General features: G+C 33.4%; 1 protein-coding gene across 8 annotated transcripts in view; it reads right to left on the bottom strand.

Moving 5' to 3' along the window:
• LOC134544578 (GTPase-activating protein skywalker) overlaps positions 1-20,538 on the bottom strand; it is a 95,196-nt gene that overhangs the window by 39,172 nt on the left and 35,486 nt on the right. For 5 of the 8 annotated variants that reach the window (XM_063388491.1, XM_063388489.1, XM_063388499.1 and 2 more), the window contains 5 exons: positions 13,304-13,428; positions 13,099-13,206; positions 12,627-12,800; positions 10,270-10,341; positions 3,126-3,344 (listed from right to left, as the gene is read on the bottom strand). In XM_063388491.1, coding sequence (XP_063244561.1) covers positions 3,126-3,344; positions 10,270-10,341; positions 12,627-12,800; positions 13,099-13,206; positions 13,304-13,428 — 698 coding nt within the window. The remainder of the gene's footprint in view (positions 1-3,125; positions 3,345-10,269; positions 10,342-12,626; positions 12,801-13,098; positions 13,207-13,303; positions 13,429-20,538) is intronic. The other 3 variants (XM_063388501.1, XM_063388498.1, XM_063388500.1) reach the window with 1 other exon arrangement.

Here is a 20,538-nt window from a genome sequence, read left to right as displayed (position 1 = left end):
TGGTTCAGACCAATCACACAGTAAATACACAATTTAGAAAAAATTGCAATACTCTGCGGAGGGTATTATGATTCCTTAACAAGTTTGAACTTTAAACAAACTTACTAAAAATATGATTTGTACCTAACAATCAAACCAAAATATTACTTTAAGATTGTGGCTGCTGAATTCTAGATTAAGCATTAATAATGTAAAAGTAAACTTGAAATAGCAAAAGTACATTGCAAAATTTTCCTCATCCTATTTATCTTCATTTGCAGTTTTTAGTCTTGCCTCGCGATCTGTGCTGTTGTCTTAAGAGCTAAAACTGTGATGACAAAAAGTGTGTAGGTTTAAGCCAGCATCCAAAAACTAGTAATATGCTCTTCGTAATAATTAAAGTCAATAATTTATCAGATCTACAAGCCTCCTCATCTAACTTACCCTTAAGGTAAATCTAAAGAAAAATATCACGAACAAGTACAGTAAATCCTTGATTAACGGACAGGTTACGTTCCCGGAAAATTGTCTGTTAAGCAAAATGTCAAATAATATTTCATGTTTCCTCAAAAGAAACCATGTTAATGCCTCAGGTTACTTTCGCAGACCTTCCAAAAATGCCTACATTTTGCATCATTTCTCAAAAATGGAATAATAAACAAGATCAATTTGGCAACTATAATATTTATATACATAAATGAATTTAATTAAATCATACGTACGTACATACCCTGTTTTATCGCAAGATGGGCAAATTATTTTTATAAAAAATTGTTATAAAAGTAGGGCTAATAAGCTTTTCTTATTTGACAATCAGTTAAAAATATATTTCTGAATACAAGTTGATGTTTAAGAAACACAATCTAGTATATAACGAGTGGTAGGTGATCTTATTAACCTGTGATGTAAAAACTTTACTGCCGGCTCATGACTTGCGAGATGGCGCAGTGGGATGACACGTCAGCTTGGATGAAGCAAGCATGAAGGTTGTAAACAGATTACTCCAGTGACCTTGTCAAGAGCGAGGTTGAGAGAAAGAACACAAGGAAGTGAGAGAGAGCGTGTGACAAGTGGATGTTAAACCTCACTTGCCTTTGATGGAGGGGTGTTTAAACAATGGAGGAGGGAAACTCACAGCAAACCTTTCTTCTTCCCGTAAATAGAGGGTAATTTATTATGTTCATGTGCAATATATGATCACTGCTGGACCAATTTGTATCACTGTACCGCACCTAATTTCACAGTGAGAGTGACAATGCCTGCTCTTCTTGGCAGCAGGCCCAGTGTCTTGCATTGTCATTATCGCACAATATTTAATACAAGAATAAATTAAGATAAACAATAAAATAACGTTGAATAAAACTTGTACAAAATAAGATTTCCTTGACACAATGAACTATAAGAATGTAATATGTATTTAATTTGGGTAAAAACATTGCGGATGCACAGTGCCTGTACAACAAAGGACTAATGGCTGGCCACAAAACTGTTTGAAAAAGAATGGCTTGTGTGTCACAGTCTGGCAAGTCGGTGAATGACCTGCATAGATTCCCCTGTCATAACAGGATGCATGGGCCGGTGGAAGGGTTGAGTTGGCTATCGTTTTCTTTGCCACGTGCATCATAAATATTGGCTACTCATATAGCCTTCTTTTTTACAAGCGCAGGAGAAAATATATGCAGGCACTCTATTAAAACAGTTGTGTCATTCTTCGATAACCATTACGCATGCATGCAATAATAATTCACACATGCAAGCCATGCAGCACTTGAATTTGAGTGTATATATAGGCTATTCAAGAAATAACAACCCTGTTCATTCGTAAGTTACGATACGGAAATGTCAGGAAAACAGAATTTGGCGTCCATCAACCAAATTAAAAGCAACAAAACATAATGTCCATTAAACGAGTACTTACCATATTCCCGAATGTCTACAATAGCATATTTACATGAATGATTATTTTCTGACAGTTTGTAAGTCTATAAATACTTATAATTTTATAATTTCAAATTGTTCCTTATAAAATACATGCCACACTACTGTGAGCTGAATTGCTGCTAATTAACAATCTGATTTATAACATGCCCCACATAAGAATCAACACAATTAATACTAACTTCTACACCTTCAGTGGGAAGATAAACAAACATGTAATGTAAACAATTGCTGTTCATGACAACTCTTAACGAAATTCAACTAAACAAGGTAAAATTCAACATGAACAGTAAGCAGCCCACACATAATAACAAAAAAATTAAGCTGGCTTAGAGTAAAAACATAGCAAAACTATAATTTAAATAAAAACATTATACATAAGAAAAAAGCACGAATATAATAAAATCATTAAGTCAACAAAAATAAATGTTATAATACTTCTAAATGGTACAGGATATCTATGATACAAAAGTAACTGTATTAGTGCAATCTCAGTCCTTACCTAAGCATTAAAAGTAGATGCATAATCCTATTTTTGAATGATAGTCTTTGATTGAAATATCGAGATACTTGACGATACAACCTGTTATGTACTATCAAATTATAAATAGGTACTTAACTATTCATATATTCTTCTTACTGTAAGCATAGACAAGATTTTATGGTGGATTATGATAATACCAAGATAAAATTGAAAAGCAAGTCAATGCAATAGATAACACCAAAATGTAAATTAACACACTACATAGCATAAAAATGTCACTAAAGTCATGAAATTAATAATTCTTTTAAGGAAAAAATTAAATCACAACAATTTTATCTTTAAATGTATTATTTTTAAGTTATAACTGTTTAGAGTAATTGTCCTAAATATATAAATTAAAACTTTTATAAAAAATGACATATCAATCAGCATTAAACTATTTTGGTGAATAAGTACTAAGAAGCATTTAAGCGTCATATGTGTTGAAAAATACACCAGCTTTAAGAATTAACAAAATTTATAAAAAATAAAAACAATAACACCAAAATATTTTTTTAAAAAAAATTAAAATGATCAAAAATTAAAGCCATAAAATCTTGTCTCTAAATATTAACAATTGTTATAATGAATTTGATAACTTAATACTGATTGAGAATGGTGCCAAGGCTAAGGTAAGTTAGTACGTAAGCTATCCCACCGATACCCTAGCGAACACTCAACTCACCTCCCTGATGGTGAGGGTGCGTGACATCATCTGTATGTTGACCTGCGACTGGCTGGTGGGCAGGTTGTCCGTGGATCTAGACCTGACGAGCTGGCGCGACCCACTTACCACCTGCTTGCTCTTCACCATCATCTCCGTCTTGAGGAACACCCGCTGGATGTACGCCGAGCTGAGCGCGCGGATGCTGAACGCTGTCCGGAGCAGCTTGCTCGGCGACACCTTCACGCCAACGGCGGGCCCCAATCACACATTCAGTCCCTTCCTCCTTTCACAAGGTCAAACAACTGCACTGCTAACTTCCCCAAAAGCCAAATACATGCACACCACACACAAAAGCTCCAACACAAAATAGAAAGCAATTTGTGATGCAGGATAACCATAAAACTAACATGATGGATGCATGACACTATAGAAAACCTTTTTTAAGCTGTATTAATTTTTGAAACAAAAAGGAACTGATTATGATTTTTACTACACTCTTAGCTAAAGTGTGTATTTTATGGGGGAGATATAAGAACTGAAAGAGGTCATCTTGGTTTCAACTGTTTTTTTGGCTATAAGCATTTTCTATAGTTTAATTTCTAAAATTTGGCTTCATTAAAGCATAGTATATAATTTTTTTAAATACCTTAATTTAATTGTGACTGCAGTTGCTGTATTAAGTTTCAAATTCATTCTTGGGAATGACTACAACTTTAATAATATTGTCAATAGATGCTAAGTTATGGTATTTGCAAATCTCTTCAGTTGTGATCTCTGCCTTACTCCAGGGCAAATATTCAAAACTAAACAAGAAACTGTTGTTATTGCACTGTTAAAACCAATATGGGGTCTCATTTTGTATCTCTCCTCTTTAATACCAGTAGTTTGAAAATCAAAAACAAATAGTTATTAATAGTACAATCCATGTTTATAAACTAACGAAGAAAGCCTATGCCAATGGGTACCGTATTTTGTCTGTGCCCTGGCTAAATGAGGAATATGAATATTTCACAGGGTCGGAAGACACTAAATTGTATTTTGTAATATCCAAGGTCAAATTTGCGTACTTTAAATACAGGTGTATCAATATCACAATACACAGAGATTAGCTACCAATTGTTTAGTTCCATTACATAAAACCCATAATTTATATCAAAATCAATACAACAAGAAATTTAAAATTTAAAAATTACTGTTAAGAAAAAAAGATATATTTTTATTTAAGTACTTCAGATTGTATCATTATAAGCACCAAATTAAACAATCCTATATACTCAGAAATGATGTAAGCACAATATATGATGGATTTAAAAAAGGTTATGATGGTCTCTGAACAAAATTCGGAACTTCTATCTCCACCAATAGTTACATGGCATAAATATATAGTACAGTATGTTTCGTGTGAATAAGTAACATTGAATTTAATTTTCTCGTTATTTTTAACTGTACAATGCTTATTTTGCCAAAATATGTCATATGAAAAACCTAATATACAGGCAGTCTAAGTTTGTCATATTAAAAAATAAAACAAACATCAGGACAGAAATACGTAGTATTTAAACAAGATAATGTAACATTAGTTAAATATTCTAGACTAAAGTTAAATGTAAAACACATTCAAGCGTGTCGTTTGTATAACTTCCCAAAAACAGTAAATTTTTCCTTTAGCTTTCCTTACATGAAAAAAATTTTTGCTGGTAAAAAAAAAGATGCACTGGTAAGGTTGGCAAGACACAAGAATGCTGCTGATTAAGTACCTATTGTTTTATCAAATTTTAAACAGAAAGCATTTCCTCCCCAGATTTAGTGACTTTTAATTCAGTTCTACTCCCCACTCTCATTGTCAGTTAGGTTTGCTCCTACACAGAGGCTTCCATACAATACTTTGAAGTATGATAAAATGCTAACAATTTAAGAAGGGTTTCACGCAGAATTAAGTGGTTTCGTCTCTATATTTAATATTTAAATTGTAGTTTCTGAGAGAGAGTAGCGGCTTCTGTGAAAAAAAAAAAAAAAAAAAAAAGGGGGGGGGGGGTATGTTTTATTTCTCTAATTTTCTGGTTGTTACGTAATACAGTCACAATAATGTCTACTACAGTTTTCTTAAATTGATTCAGGCATTTAATCAAGAACAAAAAATTTGTGTTCTACTGTTTATGAAGATTGCAAGATGCTAAATAAATAATTTTATATGCACGCTGGCCCCGTATGTATACTAAGGTACAAAAGGGTGTTTATAATACTTGCAGTGCACTAAAAGAAATATACAATAAACAATGTAAAATTATGAAACATAATGTAATTGGATCAAACAGCACTATTTTTAAACAGTGGGATGTAATTCACAAAAATAACCCTATAATAACTAATGAAGTTAGCCTAATAATGTTTCACATTGAGTAGCAAGTTTTTATTTTTATTTTTTTGTTTTATAATATGGTTATAAGCAACAAACTTACTATTAATAAAAAAAAATAACAAAAACGGGCAACACTTTTCACAAGATAGCTAAACAATACTAACTATTAAAAGATGCAATCTTTCAGTTTTTCAAAAATTTATTAAACCTATTGGATAGCATTTAATAACCATAGGCATGTTAAATAATTTCATTATAGTCCCTGTCCGATATGTGACTTGTGTATTGTGGTGCAAATAAAACTTGCTTTGCATGAAGAGCCAGTAGGTTTACAAAGCATAATGATATAATTTTGAATATAATTTTGAAAATTAATACATAGGATAGAATAGAATAGAATAGGATAGGATAGGATAGAAGTTTTATGAGTGTTCACAGTCTTGATTTATTTCATATTTTCTACTGACTGTAAATTGCTAGCAGTTACACCAATTGCAAAACAAAAAATACACCTTTCTTGCAAATTCACTGCCAACCTCTGAATATTATCAAATGCCAAGCCGTCTTAGGTACAGCGCCGTAACAGTGACAGAAGAGTAATGATGATGGGATCCATGCTTGCATTTTCAACTCGGTCATCATAACTGCGCCGTCATACCAGAGATTCGTCTTTGCTATGACAGTGGCTAGTAAAAGAACAATGCTTAACATACCGAAGGCCTATAAAGCTGTTTGTTACACATGAAACTCAGTTATTAAATAACATTTGTAATAAATTATACAATCTGGAAACAAAAATAGCATTACTTAGACGTTCCTGTTTAACAAAGATTTAAGTTACCTAAAACTTGCATTTTCATTTAAACTTCATGATGTTTCTATGTGAAGAATGTATGCAAGAACAAAAACTACACAATATATATCATGTGCATTATACTACTCACATCAAAATAATTCATTCTAGTTGCCCATCACTGGCATACTATTTAGTACACTCTTCCAGAAACCTATGTCAAGAACCAGCAGTTCTATTATGTACTGCCACGGGAGCATAGATAGAACTTTTAAATAAACTAACAGAAAAAATATATTTCAATTGTCATCGAGCCAGTTCAACTATTAAAACAAATAAGATCCAGGCCCAAAAATCACTCCCCATGCAAGGGCACATCACACCCACATATATACAAATTATTAAATTAGTTTTCCCAAGACCAAAAAAATAATTTATTATTCACACAAAAATTTAATGAATATGGAATTTCAGAAATAAAAAATTATAGCATAGGCAAGAAATTAATTTTCTTTTAGCAATTATTGCATCAACATTAAATATAATCTCTTGTTAATATAAGATGTATATTTTTTCAAAGTCCATAAATGAATGTAGAAAAAGCACTAGTATGTTCAAACGTACTTATTTTGCAAGGGATATCTAAAATCCATTACATTACCATAACTAGACATATACCAAAAATTATTTTTCAATTTAACTAATTTGTCATCTACAAAATTTGACTACCTATAACAATCACAAAATTTTCTTCCCAGAATTTCTTCCGCAACTTCTCAAATACTAACTGATTATTACTATTATATCAAAAGTACCTTAACCCTTAACGTGCAACTATAACAAAGCAGCAAGTAGGGTCCATTATTAAGCAAAAAAGGTTTTACTAAAAACTGATGCTTTAATAACATTGTAGAAAACTACGTCGTTGTATTACTTGCCGGATTTTCAAATTCTACCTTTAGAATTTTTTCAATTTATAATAAGCATAGATACATTTTAGTAACATAAAAAAAATTAGTTTGGTTCTGCTACAATGTGACTTTTTTTCTGCAATGAAAACCTGATTTTGCTTGGCATGACTCGCAAGTTTGAAGTTGGAGGTAGCCCGTTTTACAAGAACACAAGTTCTTGCCTCATGATCAACAGTTAACCAATCTACAAAAAAGGCTACTATACAGATAACACACTTCTCGCCAGACTAACACAAACTAACATTAGGAAACAATAATATATAATAATACAAGCTGTGAAATTTACTTTCTTTATTTGATCAGATTTTCTATACTAAAAAATTAAGCATATAATTAAATTTTAAATCCTAGTGAATAACTATACATATAACATTTTTGCAGTTTAATAATTCCAAATTTATATACAATTTTCAATTTTAATCCAAAATTATAACTTCAAGTGAAGTGAAATTAAACTTGGTGTGTTCCAGTCCTATCCTACATATTTGTTACTGTGAGCTTTAGCAATCTTTTATGGATTTAAAAAAAAAAAAATCCTTTGAGCCAGAAAGCCTATCTGATTACCAATAAAGGCTCGGCCACTATCAATATACTATGCCGGGCAGATATCTTGGCGTCTGAGCTCCCTAGTCCTGTCAGGAGAGGAGGGGAGGGCGAAGAGAAAGCGATACTCTATTGTCAAGCTCAGCGGCCAGGTTTGTACTAGCAGCACAGAAAACATTCGGCGCGTGACTTCCTACACTACGCAAGTCTGTATCCACGTCCGTGGGGGCCCCAGGGCGGTAAGGCCTTTTGGCTAAGAGCGCTGGGTTACCAAACAAAAAGTGAGAAATCCTATGAATTGTACTTGTATTACATAAGTGTAACTGTGTAAATTGCAGTGGTTGTGCTCGAATATTTGTACTCATCTGTCAGGAAAAGTAACAAACTATTATCTAAACCAGCAACGTTTTACTTTGTCCCATTAAACAAACTTACGGTGTCTGCTAATTATTATGCTAACCAAAATTAATTGAAATGTTAACTCAGTAACTAGCGAAAACCCGATACGATTTATTTTGGAAAACTAGGTCACTTAGTATGTAAAATAAATTTAAAACTATGCTTATCAATTCATTGTGTCCTCAGAGTTAATTAAAACAAAAGTCTTACAAGAAAAAGCAAACGACCAAAACATTACGCAATTGTAGCTCTCCGCACGAAAGCTATCTCACAGTTGATGACGCAGGAGCCAGTCTAGCCCTTATCGTTGTCCGGTTTCCGTTCCTAAAACGTTCCATTTAGCGCTGGATGTACATTTAAGTAAACATGGAGCTTGTTATGTTATATTTGCTGCTTTAACTTCATGTCAGTCGTTTAGGAAACACCTGACTACCAACGTTAATGGCATTTAAAAAATGCTTGTGTATGTGTGGCTTTATATTTTAATGCACCTATAATCAATTATTTATTATAAATGTAAATACAATTTGCATTGTACTTCCACTTTAGAATGCATATTACAACCTTCAAAACCTGATGTATATTATATGATTTGTTTAATGTAAGTGTGAAGTTCTCTTTGCATGATAATTGATTGTATTAGGTGACGAAAAACAAAATTAAGTTAAAATTAATTACTATTATTACTATTCTTATTACTTTCTCTAGGTACTCCAGTTTTCCCCGTTCTGTCATTTCGTCAACGCTTCATACTCATCATTTCTCCACAATAGGCTATCAAGACCTTACTTGTTAATAGCCGCCCAACTCACACACCCTAACTGCCCAAATATTTTACTCCACTATACACTACGTAACAGTAACGTAGTAAAGACATACTTCCATTGTTTATTAAATAATTAAAATACCTGTTTTTTTCTGGGGTAGTCTGTGGGTCATGTGGTCGTTCTTTGCTGACTTTACGAATCCTGACTATGGACCGTTCACTCACACCCATGTACTTCGCTGCTCTTGCCGTCTGTCTCTGTAAAGGCTCGAGCAGACATTTATTTTTCGCTTCTTCATCACAAAACTGCATCACGGTTTTTATTATTTCCCGCTCTCCGCTATTTATCACTTTATCGCGCCTCTGCGAGATGCCACCTTCGCCTTCCATTTTCGGGTATACACTGAAGGGCGATATTTTCCTAACAGCCACTACACGGCTCTCGGCTAGTGTCGCCTGCTTACCCCCTCTTCTTTCTCCGGTCCCGCTGTCCCCGCACCCCCGCGCTGAGAGACGCCAAGATAACTGCCGGCCACAGTAGTATTAACAGATTGATAGTTATAGAGATAAGCACATTCACAACAAAAAACTAGCCAGCTGCCTGGCTACAACGAACATAAAATTAGCCCCATTCCTTTGTTTATTAAGATTGTTTAAACTTTCAAAAAATTAATGTTACTGTAGTTGGTCGTGTGTAATTACGAGGAGAAAAAAAGTACTGACAAAATCTGTAATATCACAGGAATTGTCAAATTAAATGCAGAAAAAATTTTTCTTCTTCAGAAATTGGAAAGTGATGTTTAAAGCTAAATCCATCAAGCGAACATAAATAAAATAATAATAATAATAATAAAACAATACTTTGCACAATCTACCCAACAAACACATTTTCTTATTTATTAAATAAAATTCTCAAATTATGAAGTAGTAGGATATTCAGAGCTTCTGATGTGCCAAAAACATATCACAGTTTTACCAATAATGTAGTATAAAGCAAGTACTCTACTTGATATTAATACTGGGCTTTTTAAAGCTTATGTTGATTGTGGCCGGGCGTTAACCAATAAGCATTGCCAGTTGACATCCACCACACTGAAAACAAAACACAGTTGCAAACTACAACTGCCGAGATTTAAACTGTGTCTGTGCAAGTACAATTAAATAGGTAACCACGAGAACTGTTTCCACCCAACATGTACCAACCACCCCATGCATAACAACACTTCACAGTGAGTACCAATCTCCAGTGTAAGAATAAGCATTAGAACAGTCAGAGTAGCTGTCATCATATTTCCAGGTATTTTAAAATGTTTAAATTAATTTGATTCAACCTGAGATGTTTGTTGCATCTGTTTAAAACTCCCGCATATCACCAGAGAATCTTCAGCATCTTGAACAGGCATCTGTCTGACCAAAAATAAAGAAATTAGAATTATGTTACTTTTCTGTTTCTGTTATACCTAATATTTTGTTTGGCATTAAAACAGAAAAAAAAAATTAATTAATATAACTAAAACACAATAATAAGCATCACAAAGTCGTAAAAAATAAAACCGCTAATTTTTTTTAAAAATATATCTACCAAAGTTCAGATGTTAAAATTCTTACCTATCAAGTACCAAACAAAATTTAAATTTAAGTTTTATATTACATACTTTAATAAAGGACACACAAGAGAGGTTGAACAAACACCCTAATAGTCACTAATGTACTGCTAATGGTATTTGCAACATTTGAATTACAAGATTAAAATCTACAAAATTAGTTCCAAATTTCTAAGTTTTAATTACAACAATAATTTTATTGTAAAAATGATTGCTGAAAAAAAATGCATCACAAAAACAATAATTTAAACTACACATAATAGAGAATATTAAAAAAGTATTGTATACAAGCATTTTTTTTTTTAAAAGAACATACAGAAATGACCAAATCTGTTTTGAACATTTAAAAATCTAGCAGAATGGATAGCGATATTAAAAACACAAATAAAAATTCAAGGTCACAAAATATAATACAAATCAAATTAAAATATGTCTCATTTTTAAAGATATTGGTTAGATCACACAATGCAAGTTATATCATCACGTAGTGTGACGTAAACACATTAAATTAATGTCCTTGAACCTATTTTTATGTGTTCTCTTATAGCTTTGGGTAAATGTTTATGTTGCTTGTATCAATGTTTTTGTATTATGCCTACCATTTAAGGCATCCAGCGATAGGTAGGTATGTCACGAACACAATAATTAAAAAATAAATAAAAAAACATTCAAAATATCTATTACAGCACATTTCCTCGCAAAAACCATGTGGCAGGCTATTTATATGAAATAATATTGGCACTAAGCAGGTTTTGGCTTTGAAAAGGACATACATAGGACAGATATAAAGAAAAATACAAGGCACTTAACATGGATAGTACAATACAGAAAGTGAAAGAAGATGACTAAAACACAAAAATTGTAACATGACTACTAAAACTGCAGGCTTTATTTTATATATATATATATATATATATATATATATATATATATATATATATATAAATTCAGACATGAATGGTTATTTAAAAAAAATTTGCACTAAAAAATTCAAAATTCGTGAGCAGTTTTTCAATAAAAATCTATCTACTGAACCTCTGCACATAAACACCCACGCAAGTAGGCCTTTTCATTTCTTCACAATTCCTGAATTTCCCAAAATGTGTGCTCCAAGTCCATTGATGTATTAAATTCAATATTACATGCCGCTAATTTCAACTAAAAATTTCCGTTTACGCCAAAGCCAAATATACTACTGCACATCAACATGTAAGTAGTTTTTTCCATAATGTAACAAGGCTCAAGTTTAGGTTACTGTATCAATCAAACAGAAAAACTTTCTTTGTAAATTCTTGTCTCAAATTTGTTTAAAAATCTTGATGTTTTTATTGACATGCTGTATGTCTCCTGATTGGTGCTTGTTTCACCACATATTACAAGTACAATAGTGTCTCATTTAACAGTGTTTCAGAATTATATGAGCCGACATGAAAAACTGTTACCGGTAAAGACTGTTGAAACATTTTTTTTAGGAGTAATTGATCTGAAACATTTTCTTTAGGAGTAATTGATCTGAAACATTTTCTTTAGGAGTAATTGATCTGAAACATTTTCTTTAGGAGTAATTGATCTAACTGTTGACGAAAGCCTAAAGAAAATTATCCTCAAAGATGACATTTACTCGTTGGCGAATCATAGTGTGATGTGAAAGAATCTACAATGGAAAAACATCACCCGAAAATTTTTACCTCTGGGCTAACTGAAAACCACAAGAATTCTCATTATAGCCATGTTATCTAAAATTTTGCTTATCTGAGGTTGCTGCAGTCCATATTAAGTCAGTTCATTGAGGCTACAGCATAATGTAATTATTAACATTTACTTGAACACTCAAAGTCATATATAAAATTTAACAAATGGGTGGGGAAAAATGGCTAATGGTAACATCCATAACTTTCTCCCCTTGCGAAAAAAAAAAACCGGGTTTAGTTCTGTTGGATATCAAACTCAAATCACTTTGGTGAGAGGTGAATGATATGGCCACTAAGCCACCATCAAGTTAACTGTTCTCATAGACAACCCTAATGATAAATAGTGCTTACTTCATAAATGTTACAATATACTGATAAAAAATTTTAACTCACCGGCATCTGCTTACAAAATTTTAGAAGAGCTGAATCAATCCCATTGGCTGTGATTTCATTCATCCACTCTGAGTTCTGCTGGGTGGAGTGTTTATGGAAAAGCAGCAGGATAGCCATAGACACTCTGTAGAAAACTTTTATTCCCTCATTCAGGAAGCAATCCATAACACGTACCTACAGGAATAAACATAATTTAAGTAAATTAAATATCATTGATTGTGTTTGGTGTTACATTATCTTTAGTCTGAGGGAAACTCACTTTCATTACACAAATTTTACTGCAATTATTATTTGGTCTAAATATACTAAATTCTAAGACTCGCAGCTTATAAAGCACATTACAAAACATTAAAAAAAAGTACATCTAGTAATATTATCTAAGTGGGATATTCTAATTTACATGGCCTTTTTTGAATGGATTTTTATCAATTCTGTATAAGATGTTTCAACTGTTATACATATATATTTTTACCAAGTGGTTGAAGGGCAGGCCTTTAAGAATCCACCACAGCCAGTCGCTGTATATTCTGTCAGCACGCGATTCTTTGCAGTGCCTCGTCAGATGTGCCGCTGCAGATTTCTGCGTTCCAAAGAAATAACCAAAATTAATTTCACATGATGGATTAATTTTGTTGTTTATTTTAAAAGCACAAGTTCACAACGAAAAGCTTACTCACAATGTGCTTCTTGGCAATCAACATGACTGTTCGCCAGGTCACCTCGTGCAACTGTTTGGTTTGTGTTATGAAAACCTTGTCTTTGCATGCTATCAGACAGGCCATGCTGTTGTAGCATTCTTCCTCTGAAACCAAAACCAACTTGTCATTCGTGTGTTACACAATCAATGGAAAAGTTAACTAGGAGAGTAAACAAAATCATGCAAAGCACTAGACATCATATACTAATTACAAAAAAACTTATCACCTAATTGGTGACAAGGCGAACCATTCATTCACTGCAAAAGTACAACAATACAATAAAATACAATACAATATACAGGTTAGCATAAATGAATGACTGGATATTAAAAACAAGTTTTTTTTAGTTTATTTTTTTACTCTTACACATAACATAACCAGTCACACTGGAAAATAAAGAAATAATTTCTAGGATGATTGCTTTTATATACCGGTTTCTCAGTGGGAAGAAGAAAAAAAAGGTTATGTGACTATGCACAAACACATTTACTTTTGGTGACTCTCTCTCCAAATCTACTATTTCCTTGTCCTGTTAAATGGAATGTTTCGTCATTGAAGAATATTAGTTATTGGCGAATCTTCATATTCCAATGCTCCTTGCATGTGATTCCAAAAGTTGAATTAATGGATTTTATCTTCCAGTGATTAATTTCACAGAAATTTTAAGTGATATGGTTTCAATTTTAATTCTTTTCGTATCTCTTTGCATTTTCTGGGGAATTCCAAGTTCGCGGGCTCCTACTGCAGTCCACTTCTGTGGACTTTAAACATTAAGTCCACCTCACCCTACCCCCTGTTTATTCCGCGATGCTTGATTGCAGCAACTTGTCTTTTTGCACAAGCAACCTGTACCTTAAATTGCCTACATCACCTCAAAATGTTCTTGTGGCTCGGGGCTTCCTTTCTGTAGCCATTTCTAAATGCTTGCTGCACAGAAATAATGGGATAAACCCTTGCATGCTCTTTAAAACAACTTTATAGTTGCAATTTTTAATTTTATTTACCATGTTATAAGGGTGCAATGTAAAAAAAACTTGGAACTTTTTATTTATTTTCCAGTATCACTAATTATATTATGTGTAATGGTTTTAAAAATATAGATTTTTAAAATCCAGTCATTTGTTTATGCTAACCCAGTACAATTATTAAATAGCATGTGATTCAAAAAAATGAGCATTTCAGAAAAAACAATGCTATTATTTATAAAGACACTTAAGTTACTAAAACAAAGATTACCTACTTTCAACTCATTAAGATTGTTGAAATTCACCCTCCAATTATTTTAATTACCTTTTTCTCACACAAAGAGACATACAAAGGTGAGAAAGAGAGAGATTTACAGTTTGTTTATTTATTTTATGTTTTAAAATTATTTCAATACACTTAAAAATTTGAAACTGATGCAAAACCTTAAAATAACTGTTTATAGTGCTTAGAAATATTAGTGTGCAAAATTGTATTTATTACTTAGTATGCAAAAATAAAATATAGTGTTTAAATAAAAAGCTCACCACTTTCTTAATACTCTAGTTATCTTTTTATCAATATTTATGATTCCTTCCCTTTACAAAAATACATAGAAGATGCCAATATATAGTAAACTACATGAAAATACAAAACTTTCACACAAAAAAACTATACTGCGATAAGTGTAAGAAATTATGACTTGTAGAATTAACATTAATGCAATGTAGGCATTCATCAAATTTAAGCATGCAGATAATTTTTTCAGGACCTTTTTTGTACTGAACCATTTACATAATTTTTCTGTTACAAATTACTTGTCAATAAATGCAATGGCCATTAGTTTTGTACAAAAGATTATATGAAACTGGAGAATATAGGATTATAACTTCTAAAAACAAACAACATATCCAAGTAAGTTCCATGTGGCCTAGTACTATCAGTGACAGGCCATCTACACTTCCTGCAAATAAATTTACGAAATCAAGCAGCTTTTAATCAATCATCTTTTTAAACCTAAAATTAAGTTACTTTAACTTGAATTTAACTATCAGAACAAGTTATATCACTGAATATATTCACTAGGTAGAGGGGGAAGGAAAAGGTAGAGTACCAAGAGCTCGACAGAAGGAGTGTTCTAGAGATGCCTCAGCATTTCCTGCTCTTGCGACAAAACGGGACACATGTTTCCCAGAAAGCCAAGCGCCAGGTCACGCACGCCAGCTGCCAGCTCATTTTCCAATCAGCTTCAACGAGCTAATTGCCAGCTCCTGCGACCAACGTAGGTGGTAGGAGCGACCGCGAGCCAATCGCACCGTCCTCTAGCCACAGGAGGGCTGCGGCATTGTCTCTAGAAGTGCTAACAGCACAGAAGTTCGGATCAAGCGGGTCGAGAAGCCATCCTGGGGGAAACATCTGGCCGCCTGTCTGGGTCGCTATACAGTGTGCATAGCTCTGGGAGTTATCGCGCCATTTACAAAATGACCAAGATTTCTGAACTGTGTCTAGTTACGAATAGCGTTCAAAAGTTACTACACTACAAATGTAATTTTATGATTTAATTTATAACATGTGATTTTTGGACAGCAAAAAAGGTTCATGGACTTTTCAGGATATTAAATGTTTAGAGCACAACATTGTACTTTGTATAGGAATGTGCAGGGAACATTTGTTCCACCAATAGGTCCACTGATTCAAGTCCCACAGAGTTCACAAATTAGAGGTGAAGAGATGTGTGATTGGCAAGTCAGATTGACTCTGCCCTTTTAAAGTTCGTGCCCAATCCAGGTAATGCCCTAAATGGCTGCATTGGCTTTGTACACATTCCACATTTTACAACTGCTTTAATGAAGCTGAATACAAACAACATCACATCACTGCCAATTCAAAACAGGTCGAAAACATTAATGCAATGTTGATTTTGTTAACAAATGTTCCCTATTCATGATGTTAAAGCTACCTCGTTATTTTTTAATCAAACTGGCATTTACACCGAAAGATAGAATAAATTAACACAAATAATATAAACACAACGATGAAGATAAACAAATACTATGGACACCACAACGATAGCACTGATGAACACAGAAGGTTTCCAATGGCAACAGTTGTGACGGTTCGGGAACTGACATCTGTTCCCGTCATCAGGCACAGACTGATATTGGACACTGGAAAACCATGTATTTACCTATATATGTTAACTCCTCTCCTTGCACAGCCAATGGCAGGCGAGGGCTATCCTGATTGGTCGCACACCAAAGGGGTGATATTATTGGCTGATGTATTGCTGTGAGGGTTGTTGGTTTGCAACAGTTCTGTAGGAAATTGTTTTTTTTTTTTTATTTTTAAATTAAAAGTATCCATATATTTTAATTCAATTCTTGGTTGACTGATAATATTGCTATTGCTGATAATAAGTGCTGATTCCTTAAGTCTCCTTTTAATTGAGTGTTCTTCCTGAATGAGTGGGGCAGCATTGTCCCAGCTTATTCTATGGTCCAGGCATGATCGGCAAGTCTAGATTTTCGAGGTTCACCCTTCTTTATGTTATTTTTGTGCTCTTTAATGTATGTTGAAAGGGCCCTGCCAGTTTCTCCTATGTACATGCAACCACATTCGCATGGGATCTGATACACACAGTTCTGACATTGAAACTTATCTATAGCTGGTTTTACTCTGGTAATCATGCTTTTGATAGTGGAATTTGACTTGAAAACTGTTCTTAATATGTGTTTGTTTCCCAAACGTCTTATTTTTTTCCGAGAGACCACGAACATAGGTAATAATTAATGTGCCACTTGAATTATTTGTAGTTTCACTCAACAAAAAACTACAGATAATTTTTTATCTGTCCCATTACATTATTATTTAGGTACAATTTTTTTCCTTCTCATTTTAATTACTTATGGAAATAGGCAGATCAGGAAAGCAACTAACACAGATAATAAAACCAATGCCTAAAATTTGCATATATTTACATCTATGACTTTAACAGGATTTAAACCCAAAACACCCCCACACTTTCAGCTGGAATTCAATCATGACATGAAAGTTAACATAAGATATAATTATTTATGCATTTTGCACCACACAAATGTAGTTTATTTTTGTGTAACACTACAGTGGCATTCACTAATATTGACTCCAATAAAATGTTTTTTTCTTATGGCTTGATTGTTACTTCATCACAAACATCTCCAAATGAAACAAAAAAAAAAAGTCACGTTCCACATCTGTAATCTCTGCTTTATCTTATCAGCATTAAGTAACTAAACAATAAATTCACCTGTAGTGCTCTTTGCTTTATTTTTTAAAGATGAATGTATGTACAGGAATTGAGGTCACACAATGTTAAAAAAATTAACGTAACTCGCTTGATACTTAAGTTTCAGTTCCAAGTACACAAAGTCAATGACATTATCTTAGTATGTTATGTAGTAAAAATGTTTTAGTCACATTATTTACTACGTACATAATAACAGGTGGACTGACTAGAATGAAGGTTGAGGAGGTTTCTCATAGTGTGACGGTAGCTCCAATGAAGTAGGTTGGAGGGCAAGGCCAGGTCCTTCGCTATGTGTTCCGTAAACCAGACCATGGTTTACTGGGAAATGGGCTGAATTATACAAAAAAAAATTATCCTTTCATAGTAAGTCAATCCGATGTGGTTATTCTACCGTGGCAACCAAAATCAGTTTTTAACACCTCAAAATGGATGTCCGAGATCATTGCTCAACTGTCTGACCACCTAATCTGACAATGGATTAAGTTTTTATTATAGCTTATATTTTTTTTTTGGTAGCGTAATTTTGCCAACACAGTAAAACCCTCTTAAGAAAATCCCACTTGACAATAATTTCCTGCACAAAAATTCAGCTCTTGGACTACAATTACATAAAGTTTTACCCTTTTAATAAGTCTAAATTTCTAAATACCTTGAAAAAGTTCTTAACAGGGTTTTACTGCAATAATATTGATAAATGTTGTGTACACCATAAATCACAAAGTATTATTTTTTTTAAAATAATTTTTTACAAATGCTTTAATATATTTCAATACATTTATTGTTACATTTACCCAGGTTTCAATGTAAATGTTACAAAAGTCTGAAATCTATGCGGAGCTTCACTTCAGACGCAATGCTTTGCATCACAACTAAAGCTTAAAATAAAATGAACAGCATATTTCCTAGTGGGCAAAGTCAAATTAAATATTAAAAAGAGCTTTGATTGATTCACTTAGTCGAAGCTTCCCACAGGCCTAGCCGGCACTCTGTAGTCCGGCACTTTCTGTAATGCAGTATGGATGAATTTGGGCATTTGTGGACTTTGACCGCCATGTTGTGCCACTGCGCTGCCTGCATTTTAAGTTCACTCATTGTTTATTCTAATTTTCTGGCCATAATACAGCTTATTACAATTTGTTTTGAATATCACTGCACTGTACATTAATTTTTCTTTGATACTCTCATTAAAATGTATATTGATGTTTGATAATTCAGAAAAATTGGTAATTCTGCATGGCTGTGGTCCCAAACATGCCACATTAAAGTCTCTTTGAAAGTTTACCTATATTGTGTCTGGAATTCATTCATTTAAAAATGTAAGGAATAGTTTTATACTTTGATACTTTGAAAGCTATATCAAATATATTTTAACACTGGCTTTATATTAGGGGGGACCCCAAAAAAACGGACTGAGAGATTGTTGCCATTCATAGAAGTAGTAGAGAGTTCTCTCGCTAGATGGGATTAGTAGATACCTATACTAAACAACTTCCCAGACTGCATCAGTTTGTAGGTTAACGTTTATCGTAGTATTGATTTTATCTTGCTGTTCTTGTGTTCCCCCTGCAAATTTGCTATGGCAGATTTAAAAGAACAAAGAGTGTGTTTGAAATTTTGTTTCCTGCTTGAAAAATCGGCAACGGAATCTTATCAAATGCTTCAACAGGCTTTCAAGGAGGATGCTATGAGCCGCGCACAAGTTTCCGAGTGGTTTGGGTGCTCTAAACATAGTGAGATGAGTGTTGAAGACCATTCTCGTTCTAGGTGCTCTTCAACATCTCAAAATAATGAAAATGTTGAAAAAAACTGCCAAAAAATCGAGGATTGTCATTTTACGATCGACAAAATTTCAGAAGAGACAGGATTAAGTTGGAGCTAGTGCCAGTGTATTTTGACTGAGGAGTTGCAAATGAGACGTGTTGCCACTAAATTTGTTCTCTCTCAAACAGGATCAAAAAAACATCTGACAATTTGAGCCAGGATTTAAAAAAAGAGATTGAAAGTGATCCAAACTTTTTGACCAAAGTCATAACAGGTGATGGGCATTGGTGTTACATGGGTATGACACAGAAACCAAACAAGCGTCAAGCCAGAGGCCAGAGGAAGACTCCCGACAAGTGAGGTCAAATGTTAAGATGATCATCATTGTCTTTTTTGATGTTCGTGGAACTGTGCACCGGGAATTTGTTCCCCCTGGCCAGACTGTTAACCAGCACTTTTATTTGGAAGTTTTAAGACGTTTGCGAGAGGATGTGCAGAGGAAACGCCCGGAACTTTGGCGATCAGTTGACTGGTTCCTACATCACGAAAAAGTCCCCGCACACACTGCCTTATGTGTGAACCGCTATTTGGCCTCTCGGAGGTGGTTTGTCGTTCCCCACCCTCCGTATTCTCCAGACCTAGCCTCCTGCGACTTTTTGCTGTTCCCAAGAATGAAGAAAAATCTAAAAGGGAAGCATTTTGATAATGTGGAGGCAGTAAAAACAGCTTCACAAAGGGCACTGGAGGATATCAAAGTTGAAGAATTCCAGAGGTGCTCCAAACAGTGCATCTCATTTAATGGAGACTAATTTGGAGGTGATTGAAGGAATTTTGTAAAAAAGTTAATAAATAAATTTATGACAAATATCCATTTTTTTTTTTTTTTTGGGTTTCGTCACTATCATAAATACCCATTGATTTTTATAACCCCATAAAAATTTAGCCAGATGTTTTGCTGAAACAACAATACCATGTCTGAATATTTTGTCTGCTATTAATTCTGGATAGAAAGTCCATTAAAATTAACAACATAATTAAAATTAAAAATTATAATAATAGAGTAAAAAACTAACATATTTATATACAAAATTGAAATAAACACAAGTCAAATATAATTGTGCAGCATTTTAGCTGAAGTAAAAACACTGAGACATATCCCTAATATTTTCTATCTCTAGACCATCCTAAATGATGAAAATTGTTT

This window comes from Bacillus rossius, chromosome 1 (genome assembly GCF_032445375.1).
Source record: "Bacillus rossius redtenbacheri isolate Brsri chromosome 1, Brsri_v3, whole genome shotgun sequence".
Lineage (NCBI taxonomy): Eukaryota > Metazoa > Arthropoda > Insecta > Phasmatodea > Bacillidae > Bacillus > Bacillus rossius.
Note: the sequence above shows the minus strand (reverse complement) of the source record. Positions and strands in the feature narration are given on the sequence as shown.